This window comes from Rhinopithecus bieti, unplaced genomic scaffold, assembly GCF_001698545.2.
Source record: "Rhinopithecus bieti isolate Rb0 unplaced genomic scaffold, ASM169854v2 scaffold_14826, whole genome shotgun sequence".
In the NCBI taxonomy this organism is placed as follows: domain Eukaryota; kingdom Metazoa; phylum Chordata; class Mammalia; order Primates; family Cercopithecidae; genus Rhinopithecus; species Rhinopithecus bieti.
This window is the reverse complement of record NW_016808328.1, coordinates 2,911,770-2,935,746: the sequence shown is the minus strand read 5'-3', so window position 1 is coordinate 2,935,746 and position 23,977 is coordinate 2,911,770. Positions and strand designations below refer to the sequence as shown.

Genomic DNA, 23,977 nt, shown 5'->3' with positions numbered 1-23,977 from the left:
CCTTTTTCATCTGAGTACTGCTGCCGTAAACTTTGGCAGTTTGAGATGCGACAGCAAAACGAGTGCAAGTTTCTTTCTCCTTCTTCACAATGTCGTGGATAGATGATTCCTTCTTACCATAGATCTTAGCAACCTTGGCATGTGATTTTTTTCTTTCTTGTTAAATCAAGAATTTTCACCTTTTCACTTACAGGAAGCATCTGACGGCTTTGGCATATCTGAATTCCCACCATCACAACGCCTTGGGGGCCTTTGTTTTTTTTATTAATTTATTTCTTTTTTTTTTTTTTTTTTTTTTTTTTTTAAGAGACACAGTCTCACTATGTTGCCCAGGCTAGAGTGTGGTGTCTGTTCGCAGGTGTGATCAAAGAGCACTACAGCCTTGGCCTCCTGGCCTCAGGCCATTCTCTTGCACCAGCCTCCTAAGGAACTGGGACTATAGGTACATGCCATTGGACCCAGCTATATTATGTTAACAGTCACCTAAATGTTTTTGAGGTCAAGTCACAAATCCACCTGATAGTTCTTTGTGTGTGTGTGTGTGTGTGTGTGTGTGTGTGTGTGTGTGTGTGTGATGGAGTCTTACTCTGTCACCCAGGCTGGAGTGCAGTGGCGCTATCTTGGGTCACTGAAACCTCTGCCTCCTGGTTTCAGGCAATTCTCCTGCTTCGTGGGGATTACAGGCGCCCACCACCACGCCTGGCTAATTTTTGTAGTCTTAGTAGAGACAGGGTTTCACCATGTTGGCCAGGCTGGCTTTGAACTCCTGACCTTAAGTGATCCGCCCACTTTGGCCTCCCAAAGTGCTGCTATTACAGGTGTGAGCCACTGAGCCCAGCCCCACCTTATAGTTCTAATGGCAGTGGATTGGGAAATTTGCAATCATATGTTTGCATATATTTTGGGCAGTTTTATGGCTTAAAGATAGTTATTTTCTTGCTGAAAGAGCTATCAGTGGTTGAATTTTAATCAACATTCAAAGAAAAAAATGATAAACAGGCTGTGTAACCAGCCTAGTGCTTCAGCAGTATGTGAGATGCATGGAAGCCCTCCCAACTGAAGCCTTGTTATGTGTACTTAGGAGTTTGGTATCTTGGTTCAAATACTGGCTTAAAAGCTCATAAAACCTAGATCCTGGTTCTGGCTCCACTGTTGCCTATTATAGATTTATGACTTGAGCAGGTCACTTGATTTTTATCAATTCTTTCATCTGTAAAATAATAGGACTGAATTACATAATCTCTAAGGATAATTCTAGTTGCATAATTCTGACTGTTATCCTTCTGATAAGGAATCATTTCATGTACGTTTGGTATTGATACGTTTTTTTATAAAGTTTTAAGTGGATTGAAGGAAGGCAGAGTAGTAACAAGTGAATGAAATGTGTGGGAGAAAGGAGCAGGTGAGGGAACAGAGAAAGGGAACGAGGAATGAGTCTGCCACAGCTAGTGTATGGCAGATGGTCCAGAAGGAAGCTAGAAGGGGGATACATCTGAAGTGAGTTGGGAGCTTCACTGGGCTTAGGCTTCTTAAAGGAGGAGTAGTTCTGATCTGGTATAGATAGATGTCCCGAGTGTCAAAAGAAAAGCCTATGGTCAGGACCAGTAGAAGGTACTCTGAGAGAAAGAGACTGAAAAATTAGCACATGGTCATCACTGTTAGATACCTGCCAAAGGTTATCTCAAAGACAAAGCAATGCGACTATATTAACAGAAACAGGAGCCACAGAAGAGTCTAGGAACCCTGTGATGGACGAGACATCACAGAATGTCAGTTGGCAGTGCCCGTGCGGTGTAGTTGGCCATCAGGCTCCACCTGCCGGGTTGTGGGGCCAGGCATTTACTTTAATGGTAAAGACAGAGGCACCAGGCTTCCACTAAATGTTAGTTGCATACAGCTAACCTCCTTTGCTGTCTTCTGTGATTCTGAAGAGACTTTCTGATGATATTTGACCTTGCCATTTGAATTTTTTCACAGATAACTGCAAAGAATAGGTATATTTCTCCTTGTGAATTAAATAATTGCCTTTCTGATTTGCGCTTCTTCTGTGTCTAGATAGTGTTATCCAACCTCCTCAAGTTCAGTTAACTTTAAGACTTTGACAGGATAAGGTTTCTGTATCGGCAAGGTTGACAACCAAACTAGACCTTTTGGTAAATTAAGTTGAAGCCATCTTGGAAAGTCTTTTGACTGCCAGCCAGCTGGCCTATTCCAATAGCACTCTTTCCCAGATAACATATCACCATCCATCCTTTAGCAGAGACCAGCAGAAAAAACAAGGAGACTCAAATGTAGGCACTCCTGCCGGGCCACCCAGCAGTCCATCTCTGCCTGTGAGAGGGGCTGGGGAATGATGGCAGCGAGCCCAGAAATCCTGTCAGCCAGAGAGATGAAGGTAGTAGTTAAGAACACGGAGCCGGCCGGGCGCGGTGGCTCAAGCCTGTAATCCTAGCACTTTGGGAGGCCGAGACGGGCGGATCGCGAGGTCAGGAGATCGAGACCATCCTGGCTAACACGGTGAAACCCCGTCTCTACTAAAACTACAAAAAAACTAGCTGGGCGAGGTGGCGGGCGCCTGTAGTCCCAGCTACTCAGGAGGCTGAGGCAGGAGAATGGCGTGAACCCGGGAGGCGGAGCTTGCAGTGAGCTGAGATCCGGCCACCGCACTCCAGCCTGGGCGATAGAGCGAAACTCCGTCTCAAAAAAAAAAAAAAAGAACACGGAGCCAGACACATCTGCATTTGGGCTCTGCTCAAACTTATTAGCTGTGTGGTCTTGTGGGTTATATAACCTTGCTGGACATTAGTTTCCTCATCTATAGAATAGGGATATAATGGTATCCGCCTCATTGGGATGTTAGGGGATTTAAATGAGAAAGTGTGTGTGGAAAGTGCTTAGCACAATGCCAGATATTATTACCATGATAGAGCAGTTGATGACCTTGCCAAAGACATTCGAGAGCCTCAAGGATATGAAAAAGGACAGAGACCAGTAGATTGGGCAAAAAAAGATGTTTTAATCACTTCCTATTCACCCCATCCGAAGAGAGGGGGATTCCCACCGTAGGGTTATGGGGATGCTGAACACATGACACCTGACAGTGGACAGATGAGCTTGACAGCTGTAGTCACATATACTCACAGCCTGGAAGCTGGGATACCACACATCACCATAGGCTCACATGGGAGTTGCACTCAGGAGCAGAGTAAGCCACCGACGAGGGGCTGTGGGAAGCAGCCTTTCTAGTGTCAAGAGCGGATGGTGCCCCCTGCTTCTGGCCAGAGGATATAATTGGCTTGTTCGAATAATTCGAGGGACTGGCTGGGAACTGTAACCCACTCACTTCTCAAGAATAAGCAAGAGCTATACCTGGTCCCTTTAGGAAGGAGGATTGTTCAGCCAGGGGACCTTATCCATGGAGCACAATGGGGAGAGGTACTTGTGGTAGGCCATTTGAGGCCCTCAAGATTGTACTAGATGTCAAGTAAGCATGTAACTGAGCTTTTTTTTTTTTTTTTTTAAGACAGGGTCTTGCTCTGTTGTTGCCGAGTCTGGAGTCTGGAGTACACTGGTACAAACATGGCTCACTGAAGCCTTGACCTCCTGGGCTCAAGTGATTCTTCCACTTGAGCCTCCCAAGTAGCTGGGACTGTAGGTGCACGCCACCACACCTGGCTAATTTTTTGTGTTTCTTGTAGAGACAGGGGTCTTGTCATGTTGTCCAGGCTGGTCTTGAACTCCTGGACTCAAGTGATCCTCCTGCTTCGGCCTCCTAAAGTGTTGGGATTATAGGTGTGAACCACTGTGCCCAACCTCATATTGAGCTTTAATTTTAGACTTTACACCACAAGAGAGAATACTAGCCTTGAAATGCTGTTGAATACAGCTTTCAGGAAATCTGGGTAGGAGGCTATGGAAGAGAAGTAGAGTTGTTTGATTCCATGGGAGACGACAGATGGTATAGTGGCTAGAAAGGAACTGTCACAGTAGGTCATATATCGTGTCATGAGCCAAGATTTCTTCACTGTGTTCAGTTCAGCATATATTTATTGGCTGGCTGTACCACTCTAGGTCCTTCGAGGCTTAACTAGGTCTAGTTGACCACTTCCTAGATCAGGAGCAGTGTGTCCTGGCACAGGATCCTGTTAGGTCTAGTTACTTGGGCAGCAACTGGCCAAAGCCTGGGGCCCTAGAAGATAGGCTACTGGAATGCATTCCAAAAGAGTTTGGGTTGGTACCAGGAGGCCACAGAGCTATTTGCCTAAGGCCTGGTTCTTCGAATCCTCCATGTCGTATAGATTTATTCCCAGAGCTACTTTGGACATTGTTTTTCTGTCTGCAGCCAAGGGCAGGTGCATAAGAGGAATTTGAGGGTGATTTGTGACTTTCTAGAGGTGAAGTGTTGCTTAAAACATAGTTGATAATAACTAGATGTGATTTGAGACTAGGCGTTGTTATATAGCACTTTGCTACTCAGAGATGGTTCCTTGGACCAACAACAGCTGGGTCTCCTGGAGCGTGTTAAAAACAAAGAGTCTGAGGCCCCTCTTAGAACTTCTGAATCAGAATCTTTTCATTAGCAAGATCTGCAGGTGATTCTTATGCACATTAAAGCGTGAGAAACTGTTCTAGTGGATAAAGGGCATGAGCTTTCGGGTCAGACTGACTGGATGAAAATTTCTGTTCCTCTACTGATTTGCTGTATGTCCTTGGGTGTGTTACTTAACTTCACTATCAGGGGCTTATTTGTAAATTGGGTTTAACTGTCTTGCCGGCTTGTTAGTATTAAAGGAGGTGTATGGAGAAAGAGCTTAGAAACATAGTGAGGCACTTAAATATCAGTAGCTGTTAGTGGTTATTTGAGAAATAATATCCTAGTATTATTTAGTAGAATATGAAAAGAGAGTGCAGGATATCATTAGGGCTGACCCAGCCATGAGGTGTGAATTGGAGATTGAGAAAAACATGGTCTCCTGAGCGGATGGGGCAGTGGATGTGTTTGGCTCACTGACCAGTTGCCTCAGGATGAGACTGTAACTGCTCGTTTTAAGTAACCAAGTGTTGATAGCTATACTCTTAATGGCTTGTAAGCTCTTAGGAGGGAGAAATTATCTGCAAAAGTGGTAGCTAAGTCAGCATTCAGTGAGGCCTTTGCATTATAGAGGAAAGAACCGTGTCTTAGGAATTGAAACCTGAGTTCAAGTATGGATTTTGCCATTTATTAGCTCTGTGGCCCTTAACAAGGCAGTTAACATCTCTGAGCCTTAGTCCTCATCTGTAAAATGAGGATAAGTGGGATTATGAGCTGTAAATCCCAGTATATAAGCAAGTGTTATTAGCATCATCCCTACTTGATATCTACAACAGAGCTAAGCCTCCCAAATCCACAAAGGTGAACTTTATGCCTGATTCACACCCTTTAGAATCTTCAGTGCTGGCATTCTTCAGAGCTGTTCTGGCTGCCTGGATTTCCCAATGACCAGAATAGAATGTACCTCAGAAAGGCATACAGGCCATTTGAGTATCGCTGCAAATCTTGGGGAGTGAAACCGAAGCACACGAGCATTTGGGAAGGAGTCACGATGACAGTGAAAGCATTTGAAACAATGATAATACATGTGAGAGATACTGTCATGAACCCAGGAGTGTAAAATACAGAAATCTGCATCTCTTACACCCCACATTGTTGCCTTTCAGGCCCTCAGTACAAGAGAACAGACCAAATGACAGCTGCTTTTGAACTTGAGAAATCTGGGCCTACTAAAAGCTACAGTCACCCTTTCCTAACCTTGCCAATCCTCCTTGTAGTCTCAGAAATAATTGCTAGGAGTTCTCTTTTAACTTAACTGATTCCTTAGATACCTTACATTTTAAGTCATCTTTTTGTGTGTAGCAAACCCCCCATTTCTTGTTTCTGAATGTGTGATCTTTGCTCTAATTATGTTGAGAGTGCCTGTTATTTCACCTGGCTCTGGTTGTTTGTGAGCTACTAAGTAGCCATGAGGTTAAAACAGACTAGGATCAGAGAGCATCTCAGCCTCTCAGGACCTTAGTTTCTTCCTTTAAAAAGGAAGGAGATTGGACTAAGGTCATTTGGTCATGCGACAAGAGTACGTGATAGATAAAGTAATGAACTTCTGTTCGGTGAAAGCAATGAATAGGGCTCTCCAAGGTCCCTTTCAGCTTTTTGGTTCCAGCAGAGCCCAGGCCTCAAAATAGAAGTCAAGATTTTATTCAGAAGATAGGGATTACCAGTACCAACAATAAGAAAAAAAACCAGGTAAGCTTGTATCAAGCTGGAACACCCAAAAAGATGTCTCAGACCATGAGGTAGGTCTGCCCATAGGAGGGTACAGAATTGTTAGGGGAGACAGAATCGAAGACCTTGATCAAGAGTTAGGATGACTTTTCTCTCTTGGATATTGAAATACGGAAATCCAAGTAGAGATGGGTTTAGCTTTTGCTTCATGAACTTCCAATTGTTTATTGGGAGACAATATATATGGGAAGCCTGTCACTCCTTCCTACTGCTAATGTCTTTCCCTTGTTAGTCCATTCTGCCGGTCACTGGCAAAGCTCTGCTTTAATTGTGCTGTTCCTAGTTCAGTGCGCCTTTCTCAGAAAGCAGGCGTTTAAGTTCCTCTGCCATTGTCTGGACTCAATGCTCCATACTTCCTCTTACATGGGTGTTTTTGGAGACCTACTTCTGGCCAGCCCAGTGTCCATAACAGCGATAGTAGTTACTTATCAGGTGCCTTTCCAAAGCCAGGTGCAGTGCCAGTTGCCTGCAAGCATATGTTATTTCCAGCATATGTGCCAAGTATGTCTCTTTAGGTCTGGGTTCGTGTTTCTTCCTTTGTCTGCGATTCTTTTTCTTTTCACCTTGTCTGTTGAAATTGAACCTTGAAATTACCAGCCTAGTCCTTCCCTTGCCACTCACTGGGATCAATCTGTTTTTTTCTTCTCTCCTTTTCTTCTTTTCCCTCTTCTTGTCTCTTGCCGATTGAGCTAAGAGTTCTCTTTTCAGTCGTTCCAGTGTTGGATTCAGTATTGGATTACCATCTCCCTGTGGACAAGGATCTCGTTTTACTTATCTTTCCTTTTGCTCCCACACAGCACCTAGCAAGGTACTGAGTAAACGGTGGGCAGTTGACCCACACATAGTTAATTATTTATGTATGTTACCACTGACTGGTATGAGGACATGTGCGTATTGCTGCCTGAAGACTTATGGGAAAATTAGTACAATAAATTGGAGAATATCAGGTCCATTCCCTGAGGCACAGAAGAGAGCCCCTTACCCTCTAGTAGTGGCAGCAAAGGCTTTTGTCTTGTTAGGAGATTTGCCAGCAATTGTGGATTACAGAACATCCACTTTATTGATTTAAGCAATGTATATTGAGACTGTAAATATTTAGTATTATTTTCCTCCCTATTCATTAAAGGGATTCCATGTTTTGTACCAACTGTGACTTAGTTCTCACTTGTACTTTTTCTGGTTTTTCTCCTGTGTGTGACTGTTGTTCCTTATAACTTAGAGGATCCTCAAACTTTCTTTTGAGACAGTCTCACTCTGTCAGTCTGGAGTGCAATGGCATGATCTCAGCTCACTACAACCTCTGCCTCCCAGGTTCAAGTGATCCTCCCACCTCAGTCTCCCAAGGAGCTGGGACTGCAGTCACATGCCACCACACCTGGCTAGTTTTTTTGTGTTCTTTAGAGATGGGGTTTTGCTGTGTTGCCCAGGATGGTCTTAAACTCCTGGGTTCAAGTGATCTGCCCACCACAGCCTCCCAAAGTGCTGGGATTACAGGTGTGAGCCACCACACCTAGCCCTCAAACTTTTAAATCCTTTTTGGAAGTAGACAGAATAAAAATTTAAATGAATAAATATTCTTTGTGCTCCTTTTAGAAAGCTGGCCTAGTTTCTGCTTTGTGTTGAATTCCCCTTTGTGTTTTGGGTCATTATGTGACACTTGGTTCAGCCAATTAAGTTTCTTCTTTCTAAGTATCTTTATTCTATATCAGTATAGTCTTTTCTTGAGGCTTTAATATTGTTCCTTTGAGGAACATTCATCTTTCTGGTACTCTTCTGTTGCTTAAACATTCTTCCCATGGGACCTTTGACAATTTTCTCGAGCCTAGCAATTGAGTAAGTACTTAATAACATAATTTAGGCTCCCTCTCTATGTGAGTCTACAGGACTTCAAGATTCCAACATGCAGTGTTCCACTACTGCTTTCTTACCTCTGGAAAGCCTCCTTTCAGCACATGACATCTAGTGCTATATTCTGTCTCTTCCGTTTACTTCCTTGCGAAGAAAGTTAGACAGAAACAGTAAAATATGTATTAGAGACTTTTACATTTCAGTTGTGAGATGAGCAAAATATAGTTTAGCCTCTATAGTGTATTTCCATAGCCCCCAAATCACTAGTGTATCCCTCATAATTATATATATTTATTTAATAACAGAATTGTGTTCCTGAAAGTGGTATGTACAGATTCTATTTTAATTGTTTATTTACAGATAAATACTTAAGCTATCATGTCAGATGGCTAGTTTCAAAACTGTTGAATGAGGATGATTTCACAGCCTTTCTCAGTACTCAGTAATAAGAGCTAACACATATAGTGCTTACTATATGCTAGGCACTGTTTTAAGTGTAAATACACCCACACGCTAATAAACAACATAGAGCTGACTTTTAAGAAATACGGTCTTGGGAGGCCAAGGTGGGCAGATCACGAGGTCAAGAGATTGAGACCACCCTGACCAACGTGGTAAAACCTCATCTCTACTAATGATACAAAAAATTACCTGGACATTGTGGCACGTGCCTATAATCCCAAATACTTGGGAAGCTGAGGCAGGAGGATCGCTTGAACCTGTGAAGCGGAGGTTGCAGTGAGCCGAGATCGCGCCACTGCGCTCCAGCCTGACGACAAAGCGAGACTCCGTCTAAAAAAAAAAAGAAAAAGAATTAATCAGAGGATCTCTGCCTTTTAACAAGAGACTTTAATATTTATTTATTGTGATGACTAATGTATTTGGACTTATTTCTACCATCTTAATTAGCTTGCTTTCTTTTCTTTTGTTTTTTTTTTGAAATGGAGTCTTGCTCTGTCGCCCAGGCTGGAGTGCAGTGGCGTGATCTTGGCTCACTGCAACCTCCACCTCCCAGGTTCAGGCGATTCTCCTGCCTCAGCCTCCCAAGTAGCTGGGACTACAGGTGCCTGCCACCACGCCCAACTAATTTTTATATTTTTAGTAGAGATGGTGTTTCACCGTGTTGGCCAGGCTAGTCTCAAACTCCTGATCTCGTGATCCTCCCGCCTCGGCCTCCCAAAGTGCTTGGATTACAGGCATGAGCCACCACGCCCAGCCATCTTAATTTGTTTTCCGTTTACCGTACTTTTCTTGCCTTCTTTCTTCCCCTTTCCCACCTACTACTGGATTAATCACATTTTCTTTATTCTCTGTTATACCTCTTGTTTGTAAATATTCAGCTTTTATTCCCTTATATCCTTGTACATGAATGTACATCGTTTACTTAACAGAGGCTGAAGGTATTATTTTGTCGTCCTTGACTCTTAGAATACCCTAACTTTAGTCTCTCTCACTTTTTGTGTTGTTGATTTTTTAATTTCAGAGAGACAGTGGATTACAGTGTTTAACAGTACAGAACTCCGTGCCAGAATGCCCAGTTTTGAACCCCACTCTGCCAAATACTAGCTGTGTGGCCTTGGGTAAGTTATGTAACCTCTCTGTGCCATAATTTTCTTACCTATAAAATGGAGATGATGAGTACCCACTTCATACGGTTTTTGAAAGGATTAAATGAGCTAATACACACAAAGCATTTAGAACAGTGCCTGGCACATAGTAAGCACTCAATATGTGGTAGCTACTATGATTGTAATTATTCTACTTTGTTTTTAATCTCCCCTTCCCATGCTCATTTTTAAATGTTGGTGCATTTTAGACATATTAACACATTAAGTAATTTTTAAATTGAGATATAATTAACATACATTGCAATAATCTTAAGTGTTCTATTTGAAGAGTTTTGACAAATATCTACTCTTGTAACCATGACCCAAAATAAGATGTAGAATATTTCCATTCTCCCAGAAAGTTTCTTGGTGTCTCTTTACATTTAATTTTTTTCCTACTCACACCATGTCTAGAACTTACACTGTCTGATTTTTATCATGGTAGATTAGTTTTGCCTATATTTCTACTTTCTATAAATTGGATCATATAGTATGTACTGTTGTTTCTGGCTTCTTTGACATAACATATTTTTAAAAATTTATCCATGTTCTTGCATGTATAATAGTTCGGTCTTCATTTTAAGACATTGCTAGTCAGTTCTTCAAGTAGGTGTACCACTTTACACTTCCACCAACAGTGTCTGAGAGTTCTGGTCATTCAGCATTCTCACCAACATATGGTGTTACCAGTCTTTCTGATTTTAATTATTTTAGTGGAGATGATGTTTAATAATTCTTTTGCTTGTTGCTTGCTGTTTTTTTCTTAACATTTTTATCCCTTTTTTCTGATTCAGTTTCCTTCTTATAGTAATTCTTTCAGTGACAGTCTCTGAGTCTTTTGTGTTTGTTTAAAAAGTTAGCCTGACTTTATAGTTTATCATATAGATACTTGGTTGATTGGCATTTTCCTTAATATTTGAAAACTGTTGTTCCATTTCCTTTTTACATCTATTATTATTAATGAGAAGTCTGTATCAGCCTCGTTGTCATTCTTTTGTAAGTAATGTGTTTTCTCTTGGTTTGCTTAAATTTCTTTTTCTGTGTTGATATTTTGAAGCTTTTATTCTTAAAACTCATTCTTTAATTCTAGAAAATTCCTAGCCATGTCTTCAAATTGCTTCTCCCACATGTTCTCCAGTGTCTCCAGCTGGAACACCTATTAGATGCATGTTTGGCTCTCTCATTTATCTTCTATGTCCCTTAACCTCTTTTTCATATTTTCTTTTTAACTACTACCTTCTAAGCAGTAGTTTTTTTTCTTTTCTCAGACTTTTCTTCCTAATCATACATTTTTTCTTTCTTCTTCTTCTTCTTCTTTTTTTTTTTTTTTGAGATAGAGTCTTACTCTGATGCCCAGGCTGGAGTGCAGTGGTGCGGTTTCGGCTCACTGCAAGCTCTGCCTCCCAGATTCATGCGGTTCTCCTGCCTCAGCCTCCCGAGTAGCTGGGACTACAGGCGCCCGCCACCACGCCCGGCCAATTTTTTTTTTTTTGAGACATAGTCTCGCTCTGTCACCAAGACTGGAGTACAGTGGCGCCATCTCAGCTCACTGCAAGCTCCACCTCCCAGGTTCACGCCATTCTCCTGCCTCAGCCTCCTGAGTAGCTGGGACTACAGGCGGCCGCCACCACGCCCGGCCAATTTTTTTTTTTTTGAGACATAGTCTCGCTCTGTCACCAAGACTGGAGTACAGTGGCGCCATCTCAGCTCACTGCAAGCTCCACCTCCCAGGTTCACGCCATTCTCCTGCCTCAGCCTCCTGAGTAGCTGGGACTACAGGCGCCTGTCACCACGCCCGGCTAATTTTTTGTATTTTTAGTAGAGACAGGGTTTCACCGTGTTAGCCAGGATGGTCTCGATTTCCTGACCTCGTGATCCGCCCGCCTCGGCCTCCCAGAGTGCTGGGATTACAGGCATGAGCCACTGCTCCCGGCCCAATTTTTTGTATTTTTAGTAGAGACGGGGTTTCACCGTGTTAGCCAGGATGGTCTCGATCTTCTGACCTCGTGATCTGCCCACTGTGGCCTCCCAGAGTGCTGGGATTACAGACGTGAGCCACTGTGCCTGGCTTAATCACACATTTTTTCTTTAGCTCTGTCTAATCTATTAATCCACTGATGGATTTCAGTGACTTAATTTTGAGGTCCTATAAGTTCTTTTCTTTTTTTCTGAGATGGAGTCTCACTCTGTCGCTGCCAAGGCTGGAGTACAGTAGCACCATTTTGACTCACTGCAACCTCCATCTCCTGGGTTGAAGCAATTCTCCTGCCTCAGCCTCCTGAGTAGCTGGGATTACAGGCCCCTACCACCACACTGGCTAGTTTTTATATTTTTAGTAGAGACGGGGTTTCACCATGTTGGCTAGGCTGGTCTCGAACTCCTGAGCTCAGGTGATCTACCTGCCTTGGCCTCCCAAAGTGCTGGGATTACCCAGCCAGGAATTTCTTATATATTCTAGATATCAATTCCTTGTTGCCTTTAAACTTTGCAAGTATCTGCCATTTCTGTCATTTGTCCATCTGTCTCTAGTATCCTTTGACAGAAACCTTTAATACCTCTACAGTCAAATTTATTCTCTTTTTTAAGCTTTTGGGGAATTGTTTCAGAAGTCTTTGCCTTACCTGTTTCAAAAGTCCCCTCTGACGTTTTCTACTGTTAGCTTTTATAGATTTACTTTTCACGTCCAGGTCTTCCTCATGTGATTTGTAATTGTGAGCTTCTTTTCTGTGTGTGTGTGTGTGTGTGTGTGTGTGTGTGTGTTTTGTTTTTTTTTTTCGAGACGGAGTCTCGCTCTGTCACTCAGGCTGGAGTGCAGTGGTGCGATCTCGGCTCACTGACCTCTGCCTCCCGGGTTCACGCCATTCTCCTGCCTCAGCCTCCTGAGTAGCTGGGGACTATGGGCGCCTGCCACTACGCCCAGCTAATTTTTTTGTTTTTTGTTTTTTTAGTAGAGACAGGGTTTCATCCTGCTAGCCAGGATGGTCTCGATCTCCTGACCTCGTGATCCGCCCGCCTCGGCCTCCCAAAGTGTTAGGGTTACAGGTGTGAGCCACCGCGCCCGGCCCTTTTCTGTGTTTTTCTTTTTCTCTATGTGAGTCCCTTTGTTTTTTTCTGCTGCCTACTAGAGACCAGTTTTTATGTTAATTTCCTGACTTGAGATTCCTGTATGATACAGAGTATAAATGTGGATGCTATACCTCTGTGTGGCAGAGATGTACATTTTACCTTTTCTCCTGCTGAAGGCCTAGATAATAAACAACTCTTATTGTTGTTTCCCTGAGCCAGTGAGCAGATTTTTCAGACCGCATATCAAGGAAGGATCGAAGTTTGAGGCTCTGGGCTTTATTCAAGGGTCTCAGTGCTAACTCCCCACCTTCTACCTGCCTGAAGCTACATTTGCAGTCTTCGTATGAGCATTAATGCTTCCTCCTCCCAGCTTAGGGCCTGTACAGGAGTTTGAAACCCCTGTGGGCCACCATCGTCTCAAGTCCCACTTACTGTTGTAGCTTTGATTGTGATATTTCTTTCATTTCAGGTACCTAGGGATTTCTTTTCTTTAATTTTTTTCAAGCCTATGTATTTTAAAAGCATTTTTATGTTTTATCCAGCATTTCTGTGTGTTTGTAGGGGGAGAAAAAGATCCATTTACTTCAGCTCAGTGTGCCGTTTTGCCAAAAGTCTGGTTTTTAATTACTATTGCATTAATCTCAGTAAATTTTCAATTTTCGACATTGCCAACTTGGATTCATTATGTAGCCATTGACCACCCTTGAATGTTTTAGGCCTTAATGGTTCCCGTTTTCATTTTATTGCTCAAGCTATAACCATCTTTTTAGTATCTATATATTGGTAAGCCAGATAATTAGGTTCCGTTGGCTTTTTAACCTTGCCTAGTCGCTCATTCTGCTGAAGTTTTCTTTTTCTCTTCTTATTAAGTTGTTCACAAAAACATTAAATAGCTCTGACCACAGAAAGCTCGAAATATCTCCCTCTCCATCGTGGCCGAATCTTCTTCTTGTTTAATCTGATGTGGGTACCCTCCCCAGAAACTTAAAAGCAACCTTTAAGTTTGAGTCTACCGAAAATTTAATCCCAGTCACTTGTTTCTTACTAATAAGAATGTTTAAAAATCTAATGTATGTCCAGGTTGGTCTTTTGGTTTACTATAATCCATAAGACTTATGTCTTGTTTTACAAAAAAAAAAATCACACTACATTGGTATAATTTGTTGCTTAGAAAACCTCATCAGTGCCTGTTTATGGTCTTTTGTTATTTGCAAATTGAATTCTTGTTCAGATTTTTCTTAAATATTAAATTAATTTAAAATTTAAAAAAATGTTTTCCTAGTTTTAAATCTTATGGAATTTCCCCCCCTCTTTCCATAAAACACCAAGAGATAAAAATTCCAGTTCCCCTACTTGAGCTGCTACTTTTAGAGAAAGGCGCTTACCTCCTAGGACTGTTTCTTCATTTGTTTAAAATATATGTGCATTTTTATAATATAGATTAAAACAGACTGTATTCAAAAAGTAGGGGTAGACATTCTTAAAGATTTTGTTTGAGCAAGCTGAAAAAAATCATATGAATTCACGAATGCCCAACAATATTAGGTACATGGTGTAGAAGGGGCTGGGGTAGTTAGAACTGAAACATTGATACTTATTTTGGCAAATCTTTAATTAATAAACTATTTTTTAGAGCAGTTTGAGGTACATGCAGAATTAAGCAGAAATTACAGAGGGTTTGCAGATCTCTTCCCACTCCCATTCCCCACACATGCACAACCTTTCCCACCATCCATGTCTCACACCATAGTGGTACATTTCTTGTAACTGATGAACCTACATTGACACATCATTCTTACCCTGAGTCCATAGTTTACATTAGGGTTCACTGTTGGTGTTGTGCATTATGTGGGTTTTGACAAATGTATAATGACCTATATTTGCCATTGTAGATACATGAAGAAGAATTTCACTGCCCTAAAAATCCTCTATGCTTTGCTTATTCATCCCTCCCTCTCTTCTGACCCCTGGCAATCACTGGTCTTTTTTACTGTCTGTCTATTTACCTTTTCTAGAACGTCATATATTTAGAATTATAAAGTATGTAGCATTTTCAGATTGACTTCTTTCACTTAGAAATATGCATTTAAGTTTCCTCCCTGTCTTTTCATGGCTTTATATCTCATATCTTTTTAGCACTGAATAACAGTCCATTGTCTGGATGTACCACAGTTTATTCATTATATCTACTTCTTGGTTGCTTCCAAATTTTAGCAATTATGAATAAAGCTGCTTTATAAGCATCATGTACAGGCTTTTGTGTAGCCACAAGTCTTCCACCCCTTTGGGTAATTACCAAGGAATGTGATTACTGGATCATGTGGCAAGAGTATGTTTAGTTTTGTAAGAAACTGCTAATCTGTAGAATGTCTGTACTATTTTGCATTCCCACCAGCATTGAATGAAAGTTCCTGTTTCTCTACATCTTCGTCAGCATTTGGTATTGCTAATGTTTTGGATTTTGGTCATTCTGATAGGTGTGTGATGGTATCTTGTTGTTTTAATTTGCAATTCTCTAAAGACATACCATGTACAACATCTTTTCATATGCTTATTTGTCATCTGCATATCTTCTTTGATGAGGTATCTGTTCAAGTCTTTTGCTATTTTTTAATTGGGTTGTTTGTTTTCTTATTGTTGAGTTTTGAGAGTTCTTTATCTGATGTGTCTTTTGCAAATATTTTCTCCCAGTCTGTGGCTTGTCTTTTCATTTTCTTGACATTGTCTTTCTTGGAGCAAAATTTATTTCTGTCATGGATTGTGCCTTCGGTGTTGTGTCTGAAAAGACTGCCATAACCAAAGTCAACTAAGTTTTCTCCTATGTTAACTTCTAGGAATTATAGTTTTGTATTTTACATCTAGGTCTCTGATGTATTTTAAGTTAATTTTTGTGAAGGGTGTAAGGTCTATGTCTAGATTCATTTTTTTTTTATGTGAATGTCCAATTGATTCCAGCATCACTTGTTGAAAAGATATTCTTTGCTTCATTTTAGTGCCTTTGCTCCTTTGTCAAAGATGAATTGACTGTATTTGTGTGGGGTCTGTTTCTGGGCTTTCTGTTCTGTTTCACTGATCTGCTTGTCTGTTCTTTCACGAATACCACATTGTCTTGATTATTGTAGCTTTAAAATAGTAAATATTGAAGTCAGTGTCAGTCCTCCAACTTCAGTCTTCTCCTTCAATATTGAGTTAGCTATTTTGGTCGTGGGGAAGATCTGAGTCTCTGAAAATATTGAATATTTCTATCTAACAACATGGGATGTCTCTCCATTTTTTGAGTTCTTTGATATCTTTCATCAGAGTTTTGTTGTTTTCTTCTTATAGATCTTGTATATATTTTGTTAGATTTATACCTAACTATTTGCCTTTTTAGGGTGCTAGTGTAAATGGTAAAGTTTTTAATTTCAAATTCTACCTTACTGCTGGTATATAGGAAAACAGTTAACTTTTGTATATTAACCTTATGTCTTACAACTTTGCTATAATCTCTTGTTAGTTCCAGGAAGTTTTTTGTCATCTCTCTAATTTTCTGTAAAGACAATCATGTAGTCTGCAAACAAAGACAGTTTTAACTTCCTTCCCAATCGGTATACCTTTTATTTCCTTTTCTTGTCTTGTTGCATTAGCTAGGACTTCCAGTACAGTGTTTAGGATCAGTGATGAACTGGGATATCCCAGCCTTGTTTATAATCCCAGTGGGAAGACTTTGAGTTTCTCACCATTATGAATGATGTCAACTGTAGGTTTTTTGTAGATGTTCTTTATGAAGTTGAGGAAGTTCCACTCTATTTCTGGTTTGTTAGAGTTTTTATCATGAATGGGCATTGGATTTCTGCCAGATGCTTTTTCTGCATCTTTCTGTTGACATATTCATATGATTTTCTTCTTTAGCCTGTTGATGGGATGAATTACATTAATTGATTTTGAATGTTGAACCAGCCTTGCATACCTGTGAGAAATCCCATTTGGCCATGATGTATAATTCTCTTTAGGCATTGTTAGAGTCAAGTTGCTAATATTTTGTTGAGGATTTTTGCGTCTGTCTTCACAAGAGATACTGGTCTGTGGTTTTCTTTTCTTGTAATATCTCTGTGTGGTTTTGGTAGAAGGTTAATGTTGGCCTGAAAGAATGAGTTGGGAAGTATACCCTCTGCTTCTGTCTTCTGGAAGAGTTTGTAGAGAATTGGTATAATTTCTTTCTTAAATATTGGGTGGAACTCATTAGTGAACACATCTGGGCCTGTTGCTTCCACTTTGGGGAGGTTATTATTGATTCACCTTCTTTAATAGATATAGGCCTGTTCAGATAGTCTATTGCTGTGTGTGTGAGTTTTGACAGGTTGCATCGTTCAAGGAATTGAATCATTTTATTTAGTTTGTATTTGTGGACATTCATAAATTACCTTATATTTTTAATGTATATATACATTGATACTGATATTAATATACAGTGATACTGATATTAATACATTGTATTGTTTATTTTGTTTTTCTTTGTTACCATGGCCACCTTTGATTTTCTGACATTTGAAAACTATATGCCTAGGCTTAATGTCCTCTGAGTTTCCTGGATCTGTGATGTGGTGTCTGCCATTAATTTGGGGAAATTCTCAGCCATTATTGCATCAAATATTGCTGCTTTTCTCTCTTCCCCTTCTGGTGTCCCCATTTGGCATTAGTTATTTCTTTTCTAGTCTTCCCACTGTTAGATATTCTGTTCTGTTTTTTTCTTCTTTTTTTTACTTTGCTTTTTAGTTTTGGATTGTTACATCTTCAAGCTAAGAGATTCTTTCCTCAGTCGTGTTCAGTCTACTAATGAGCTCATCAAAGGCAGTCTTCATTTCTGTTATGGTGTTTTTTATCTCTAGCGTTTCTTTTTGATTATTTCTTAGAATTTCCATTTCTCTGTTACATTATCCATCTATTCTTACATGTTTTGTACTTTTTCCATTAAAGCCCCTGGATATGTAATCATAGTCTTAAAAAAAAAAAAACCTGTTGTGCTAATTCAGACATTCTTGCTATATCTGAGTAGTTTTGAAGTTTGTTCTGTCTCCAGACTGTTTTTTGGTTTTGTTTGTTTGTTTGCCTTTTAGTATGCCTTGTAATTTTTTGTCGAAAGGTGAACATGATGTATTACATAAAAGGAACCACTATAGCTAGGCCTTTATTGATGTGGTAGTAGGGTGTAGGGGAGGAGAAGCTTTCTGTAGTCCTGGGATTCTCACTCTTTTGGTGAGCTTGTGCCCCTGGGCTGTGAACTTCCCAAGTACTCTCAGGCTTTTTTGCTCCTTAGATGGTACAGGATGGCTGGAGGGAGCTGGAGTTTGATATCTGTTTTTCTCCAGGTAGGTTAGACTCTGAGAAAACTGTAGCCAGTCAGGCTCTTGTAAAATGCTTTTCTTGAAGGCAGGCCTTGTTAAAAACAGAGTGCTCTGGCAGATTTCAAAATGGCTCCTTTTCCCTCTCCCGCTGCTGGAAGCAAGAGGGAATTTTTCTTCAGTATTCATTGTGAGGACTTGTTAGAGCTCTAGGAGGTAAAGCTCACAGAAGTGTTGGGGGCCCCCTATGACTGAGTCGCCCCCAGAATTTTTAACTTTCAGAGTTGTGCACACTGAGCCTCCAGCGATTCATCGATTGCAGTTCAGGTTTTCTTAAACTGGCGCTTGTTCCTACAGAGGCTTTTGTTCATATGTTGTTTTTGTTTTGTTTTGTGTTTTGAGACGGAGTCTCCCTCTTTTGCCCAGGCTGGCGTGCAGCAGCGTGATCTGGGCTCACTGCAGCTTCTGCCTTCTAGGTTCAAGTGATTCTCCTGCCTCAGCCTTCTGAGTAGCTGGGATTCCAGGTGCCCGCCACCATGCCTAGCTAATTTGTATATTTTTTTAGTAGAGACGAGGTTTTGCCATGTTGGCCAGGCTGGTCTCGAACTCCTGACCTCACGTGATCCACCCGCCACAGCCTCCCAAAGTGTTGGGATTATAAGCATGAGCTGCTGCGCCTGGCTTGTGTTTTTTGTTCATTAAGTTGTGATTCTCTGTGTCTACTTGTCTCTAATTTTAGGGACAATGATTTGCCCTGTGACCTTTCTTTGATTAATTAAAGAAGGTTATTGGTTTTTCAGTTTGTTCAGCTTTGTTTGCTTTTAGGACATGGTGACTTCTAAGCTCCTGACATGCCAGAATGGAAACTGGAACTCTGAAATATTTTTATTTATGTTTTTATCTGTCAATTTCAGTGTCAGTAAATGTAGAAATGGTGGGGTGGAAAGAGAATCATCCATAATCCTCTAACAAAAGCAATTGCTGGTTTTTTGACATATGTCTTTCTGCCCTTTTCTTAGTGTACTTGTTTCTTTATACAAGTGAGATTATATAATTTCCTCAAAGATCCACAAAGATAAGATCCTCAAACCCAAAACTGAACTAGATGTCTCTCCCCCTAAACTGTCTGTTCTTGTATTATCAGGATCATCTTATCATCCACCCACTCACCAAGCCAGGAACCTGGGAATTGTTTCTCGCCATCCTTCACATCATTCAGCCCCTAAGTCATGACAGCTATACTTTTGCAATGTGTTTTGGCTCTCTCCTATTACCAGTTCTCCTGCTTGAAGCCCTCATTGATTTTCTCCTGATCTCCTGCAATAATAGAGCCCGTCTCCAGCATTATCCCCCTCAAATTCTGTACACATGTTACTTAAGTGGTATATTTGAAATGCGTATCTGACCACATGACTTTGCTGTTTAAAGCCCTTCAAACGCCTCAATGGCTGCTCATTGCTTTTAGGATAAAATCCAAGCTCATAATCATGGTCTGTATATCCCTCTGTGGCCAACACCCCTGCCTGCCTCTCCAGATTCATCTCTTAACACTCCTATTCCCTGCTTTATGTTCCAGTAATAATCTCAGCTCCTAATCCTCCTGCCTCCCACCACGGGATGTTTTCTTATCTGCGTGCCTCATGCAGGCATCCCTGCCAGGATTGCCTTTTCCTCCCATTCTTTTTACCTCATCTGTGTGTCTGTATCTTTTAAGACACAGGTCAGCTGTTATTCCCTCAAAGCTTTGCTCTAACTCCTGGACTCCCCTATCCCCCAAACTGTGTTTCTGTGTACAAATCCATCATTATGTTTCCTTTTAGTTATTTATTCATTCTACCAACTTATCAACAGTATTTGTGTTAAGCAGAATTTTAAGCATTGGGATACAGCAGATGATAAAATTAAGTTCCTACCCTAATGGAGCTTATATTCTAGTGAAGGACGATAGATAATAACAAATAAAAATATAGTATGTCAGTAGGCGATAAGTGCTATGATGAAAAACAAAGCAGACGAAGGAGCGGGATGTTCTGAGGTTGGAGGGGAGGTTGCTTGTTGAAAAAACATGGTCAGGGAAGGCCTTATTGCTAACATGGCCTCTGAGCAAAGGGTTGGTAGAAATAAGCCAGCCAGCCATGCACAGATATGCTAAGCATGCTTGGCCCTGAGGCAGAGAACGTAGAGCATGCTTAGTATATTCCCAGGTCGGCAAGGAAGGCGGATTTCTCAGAGCAGAACGGGTGAGGGGGAGAGTGAGTGGTAGAAGATGAGATTAGGAGCCGATGACAGCCAGATCATGATTAAAGGCTTGCTAGGCCGTTGTAAGAACTTTGACTTTTACTCCAAGACTGGAAGCCATTTAAGGCTTTTTGTGCAAAGAAGCAGCAAGATCTGGCTGTGTGTTAAGTAGGTTGCTCTGCCTACTGGGTCAAAGATAGGATGAGGTAGGGATAGCAGTAGGGGAGGATGGAGGCATGGAGGCTAATTAGGAGGTTGCTGCAGTAATCTAGGTAAGAGATGATGGCAGCTTGGACTGACTAGAGAAGAGCCAGTGAAGGAAATTAGCGGTTGGAGTTTGGATGTGTTTTGAAGATAGAGCCAACAGGATTTATAAAGGATTGGATATAGCGTATGAGAAAAAGCAAAAGTCAAGGATGACTTGGTTTTAGTCTGAAGAACAAGAAGGACAGAATTGCTGTGAGGTGGGAAAGTGGCAGGAGAGTTTTGGATATGTTACATTTCAGAAACCAGGTTCCAATTGGAGATGTTGAATAGGTAGTTGGAGGTCTACATCAGGAGTTCAGAGGAACAGTCTGAGCCAGAGACATATATCTGAAAGCTGTCAGCATTTAGATGACATTTCAAAGCTATGGAATCAGAAGAGAGGGAAGGTAAGGGGTGGGATGACTGGGTCCTTGAGCACTCCAAACTTTAAAGGCTGCAGTGACACAGAGGACCCAACCAAGGAGTCTGGGAAGGCATGGCTAGTGAGTGAGAAGGAGAACCAAGTGAAAAATGTGTTTTCAGAGGAAGAGAATGATGACCTCTGTCCATTGTTAGGGCTAGACTGAATAAGCCAAGGACATTGTATTATAAGTCTCCATCTACATATTTATCTCCTCTAGGTGGCTGAGAGCTCTTTGGGAGCAGGAATGGTAGTGTAGTTAGAGCTTTGAAGTCAGTGAGATGGCTATTTTTCCTTAGGGTGATTCTCTGGGTCCTTCAAAGCTCCAATCTCATCTGTAAAATGGGGAGGAAATAGTATCTTTTCCACTGAGTCGTTGTGAGAATCAAATGAGATAGTCCATACAAAGCATTATGCGCAGTTTCTTTCATATGTTTAAACACATAATGATCATTATTGATTTAGTATACCTGGCATACTGTCCCTCCCTATTAAGCAACATTTGTTGAATGAATGAGTGAAATGCCTTTCTGTTCATTTAGCATTTCATTCAAGGCCTTTCTTTCCCTATGGTTTTTTGAAGTTTTAACCTGGTATTTTGTGGGTATTTTCTCTAGAGCCTGTCCCCCCAAAGCCGACTCTAGGAGAGGAGAGGAAGAGGAGTTCTTGGGGCAGAGTTGACGCAATGGAGCTCCCCAACTACAGCCGGCAGCTGCTGCAGCAGCTCTACACTCTGTGCAAGGAGCAGCAGTTCTGTGATTGCACCATCTCCATTGGTACCATTTACTTCAGGGCTCACAAGCTTGTCCTGGCTGCTGCCAGCCTCCTGTTCAAAACCCTGCTGGATAACACAGATACCATCTCCATCGATGCATCTGTGGTGAGCCCCGAGGAGTTTGCGCTCTTGTTGGAAATGATGTACACGGGCAAACTACCTGTGGGCAAGCACAACTTCTCCAAAATCATCTCCTTAGCAGACAGTCTACAGATGTTTGATGTGGCTGTTAGCTGCAAAAATCTTCTGACCAGCCTTGTAAACTGCTCTGTTCAGGGTCAGGTGGTAAGGGATGTCTCTACGCCATCCTCAGAGACATCCAGAAAGGAACCAGAGAAGCCTCAAGTAGAAATCCTTTCATCCGAAGGTGCTGGAGAGCCTCACTCTTCCCCAGAGCTTTCTGCCACTCCAGGGGGCCCTGTGAAAGCTGAGACTGAGGAAGCAGTCCTTGCAGTTTCACAAGAGATGAGTGTGAATTCTCCCACGGCCCAGGAGAGCCAGAGGAGTGCAGAAACCCCAGTGGAGACTCCTAACACAGCTGAAGATTGTTCCCCCTCCCTTGTTGTGCAAACCTTTAGTGAGGCAAAGGAGACAAGCACAGAACCAGGTAACAGTCATTGTCTTATAATCTATCCTTCTGTTTTTAATGATCTTTATCAGTTTTAATGTTTCATTAATAAATTTATCAAAGACCACTGTTAGGTAGAAAACCAGTATTCAGTGCAATACCATTCTGGGCTGTTCTTTTAAAAGTGTCTGTGTTGGCCGGGCGCGGTGGCTCAAGCCTGTAATCCCAGCACTTTGGGAGGCCAAGACGGGCGGATCACGAGGTCAGGAGATCGAGACCATCCTGGCTAACATGGTGAAACCCCGTCTCTACTAAAATACAAAAAACTAGCCGGGCGACCTGGCGGGCGCCTGTAGTCCCAGCTACTCGGGAGGCTGAGGCAGGAGAATGGCGTGAACCCGGGAGGCGGAGCTTGCAGTGAGCTGAGATCCGGCCACTGCACTCCAGCCTGGGCGACAGAGCGAGACTCCGTCTCAAAAAAAAAAAAAAAAAAGCGTCTGTGTTTTTGAACGTTGAACGTCCAAACGTGAACTACAGAGCAGAAAAGCGGTATTGGAATAATGAGGTACCATTTCGATAATTATCTGTTTTTTTTATTTTGTTTTGTTTTCTCTTGAGACGGAGTCTTGCTCTGTTGCCTAGGCTGAAGTACAGTGGCGTGATCTCAGCTCACTGCAACCTCTGCCTCCTGGGTTCAAGCGATTTTCCTGCTTCATCCTCCCAAGTAGCTGGGATTACAGGCATGCACCACCATGCCTAGCTAATTTTTTGTATTTTTAGTAGAGATGGGATTTCACCATGTTGGCCAGGCTGGTCTCGAACTCCTGACCTTGTGATCCACCCGCCTCGGCCTCCCAAAGTGCTAGGATTATAGGCATGAGCCACCACGCCCTGCTGATCATCTTCTATTTTAACCAGGCTGAGGCCAGCACAAAGGAGGAAGCTGTGAGAGATACTGTTGTCTGTTATTCATAACTAATGTGCTAGATAGAGATCAGTTAGGTGCAGTATATGACCTGAAGATGCTTAGACAGCTGAAACTTGTAAAAATTGGTTTCAAATAATGAATTTCTGATTTGTTTTATTTTGTTCCACATTTAGCATGTGAAAGGAAACATTACCAGCTGAATTTTCTTCTAGAAAATGAAGATATCTTCTCAGATGCACTCATGGTTACCCAGGATGTTTTAAAAAAACTAGAAGTGTGTTCAGAAATTAAAGGTCCACAGAAGGAGGTAGGTACCTCTGACTTTTGTACTTGTTTGCTAGTTAGTGTTCTCAGGATACCTTACTAACTTTCCATATGGGGCGGAAATAGCCCAGGGTTTCAATGTTTTGAAACTTTAATTTTTAAAAATTTATTCCCTAAAGGGCAGTCTCGCAAAAGTACTCAGGCAAGATACTTTCAAAATGAAGTTACATTTTGATCACCAGGAGAATCCTAGCTTCTAACCAGTTTTGATCCAGGATACTTAACTGATCATACCATTTCCTCCTGATTAATCACAGATAAATTTAAGAAGGTAGCCGTGTATAACCCCAAACCTGAGACTTAAACAATTCAAATT

General features: G+C 41.6%; 1 protein-coding gene across 2 annotated transcripts in view; it reads left to right on the top strand.

The window, feature by feature from the left end:
• Positions 1 to 23,977, top strand: part of ZBTB40 (zinc finger and BTB domain containing 40) — an 86,004-nt gene that overhangs the window by 21,626 nt on the left and 40,401 nt on the right. The window contains exons 2-4 of one of the 2 annotated variants that reach the window (XM_017886540.1): positions 9,651 to 9,747; positions 21,684 to 22,448; positions 23,511 to 23,644. In XM_017886540.1, the coding sequence (XP_017742029.1) occupies positions 21,752 to 22,448; positions 23,511 to 23,644 (831 nt within the window). In that variant the 5' untranslated portion in view covers positions 9,651 to 9,747; positions 21,684 to 21,751. The remainder of the gene's footprint in view (positions 1 to 9,650; positions 9,748 to 21,683; positions 22,449 to 23,510; positions 23,645 to 23,977) is intronic. The other variant, XM_017886541.1, reaches the window with a different exon arrangement.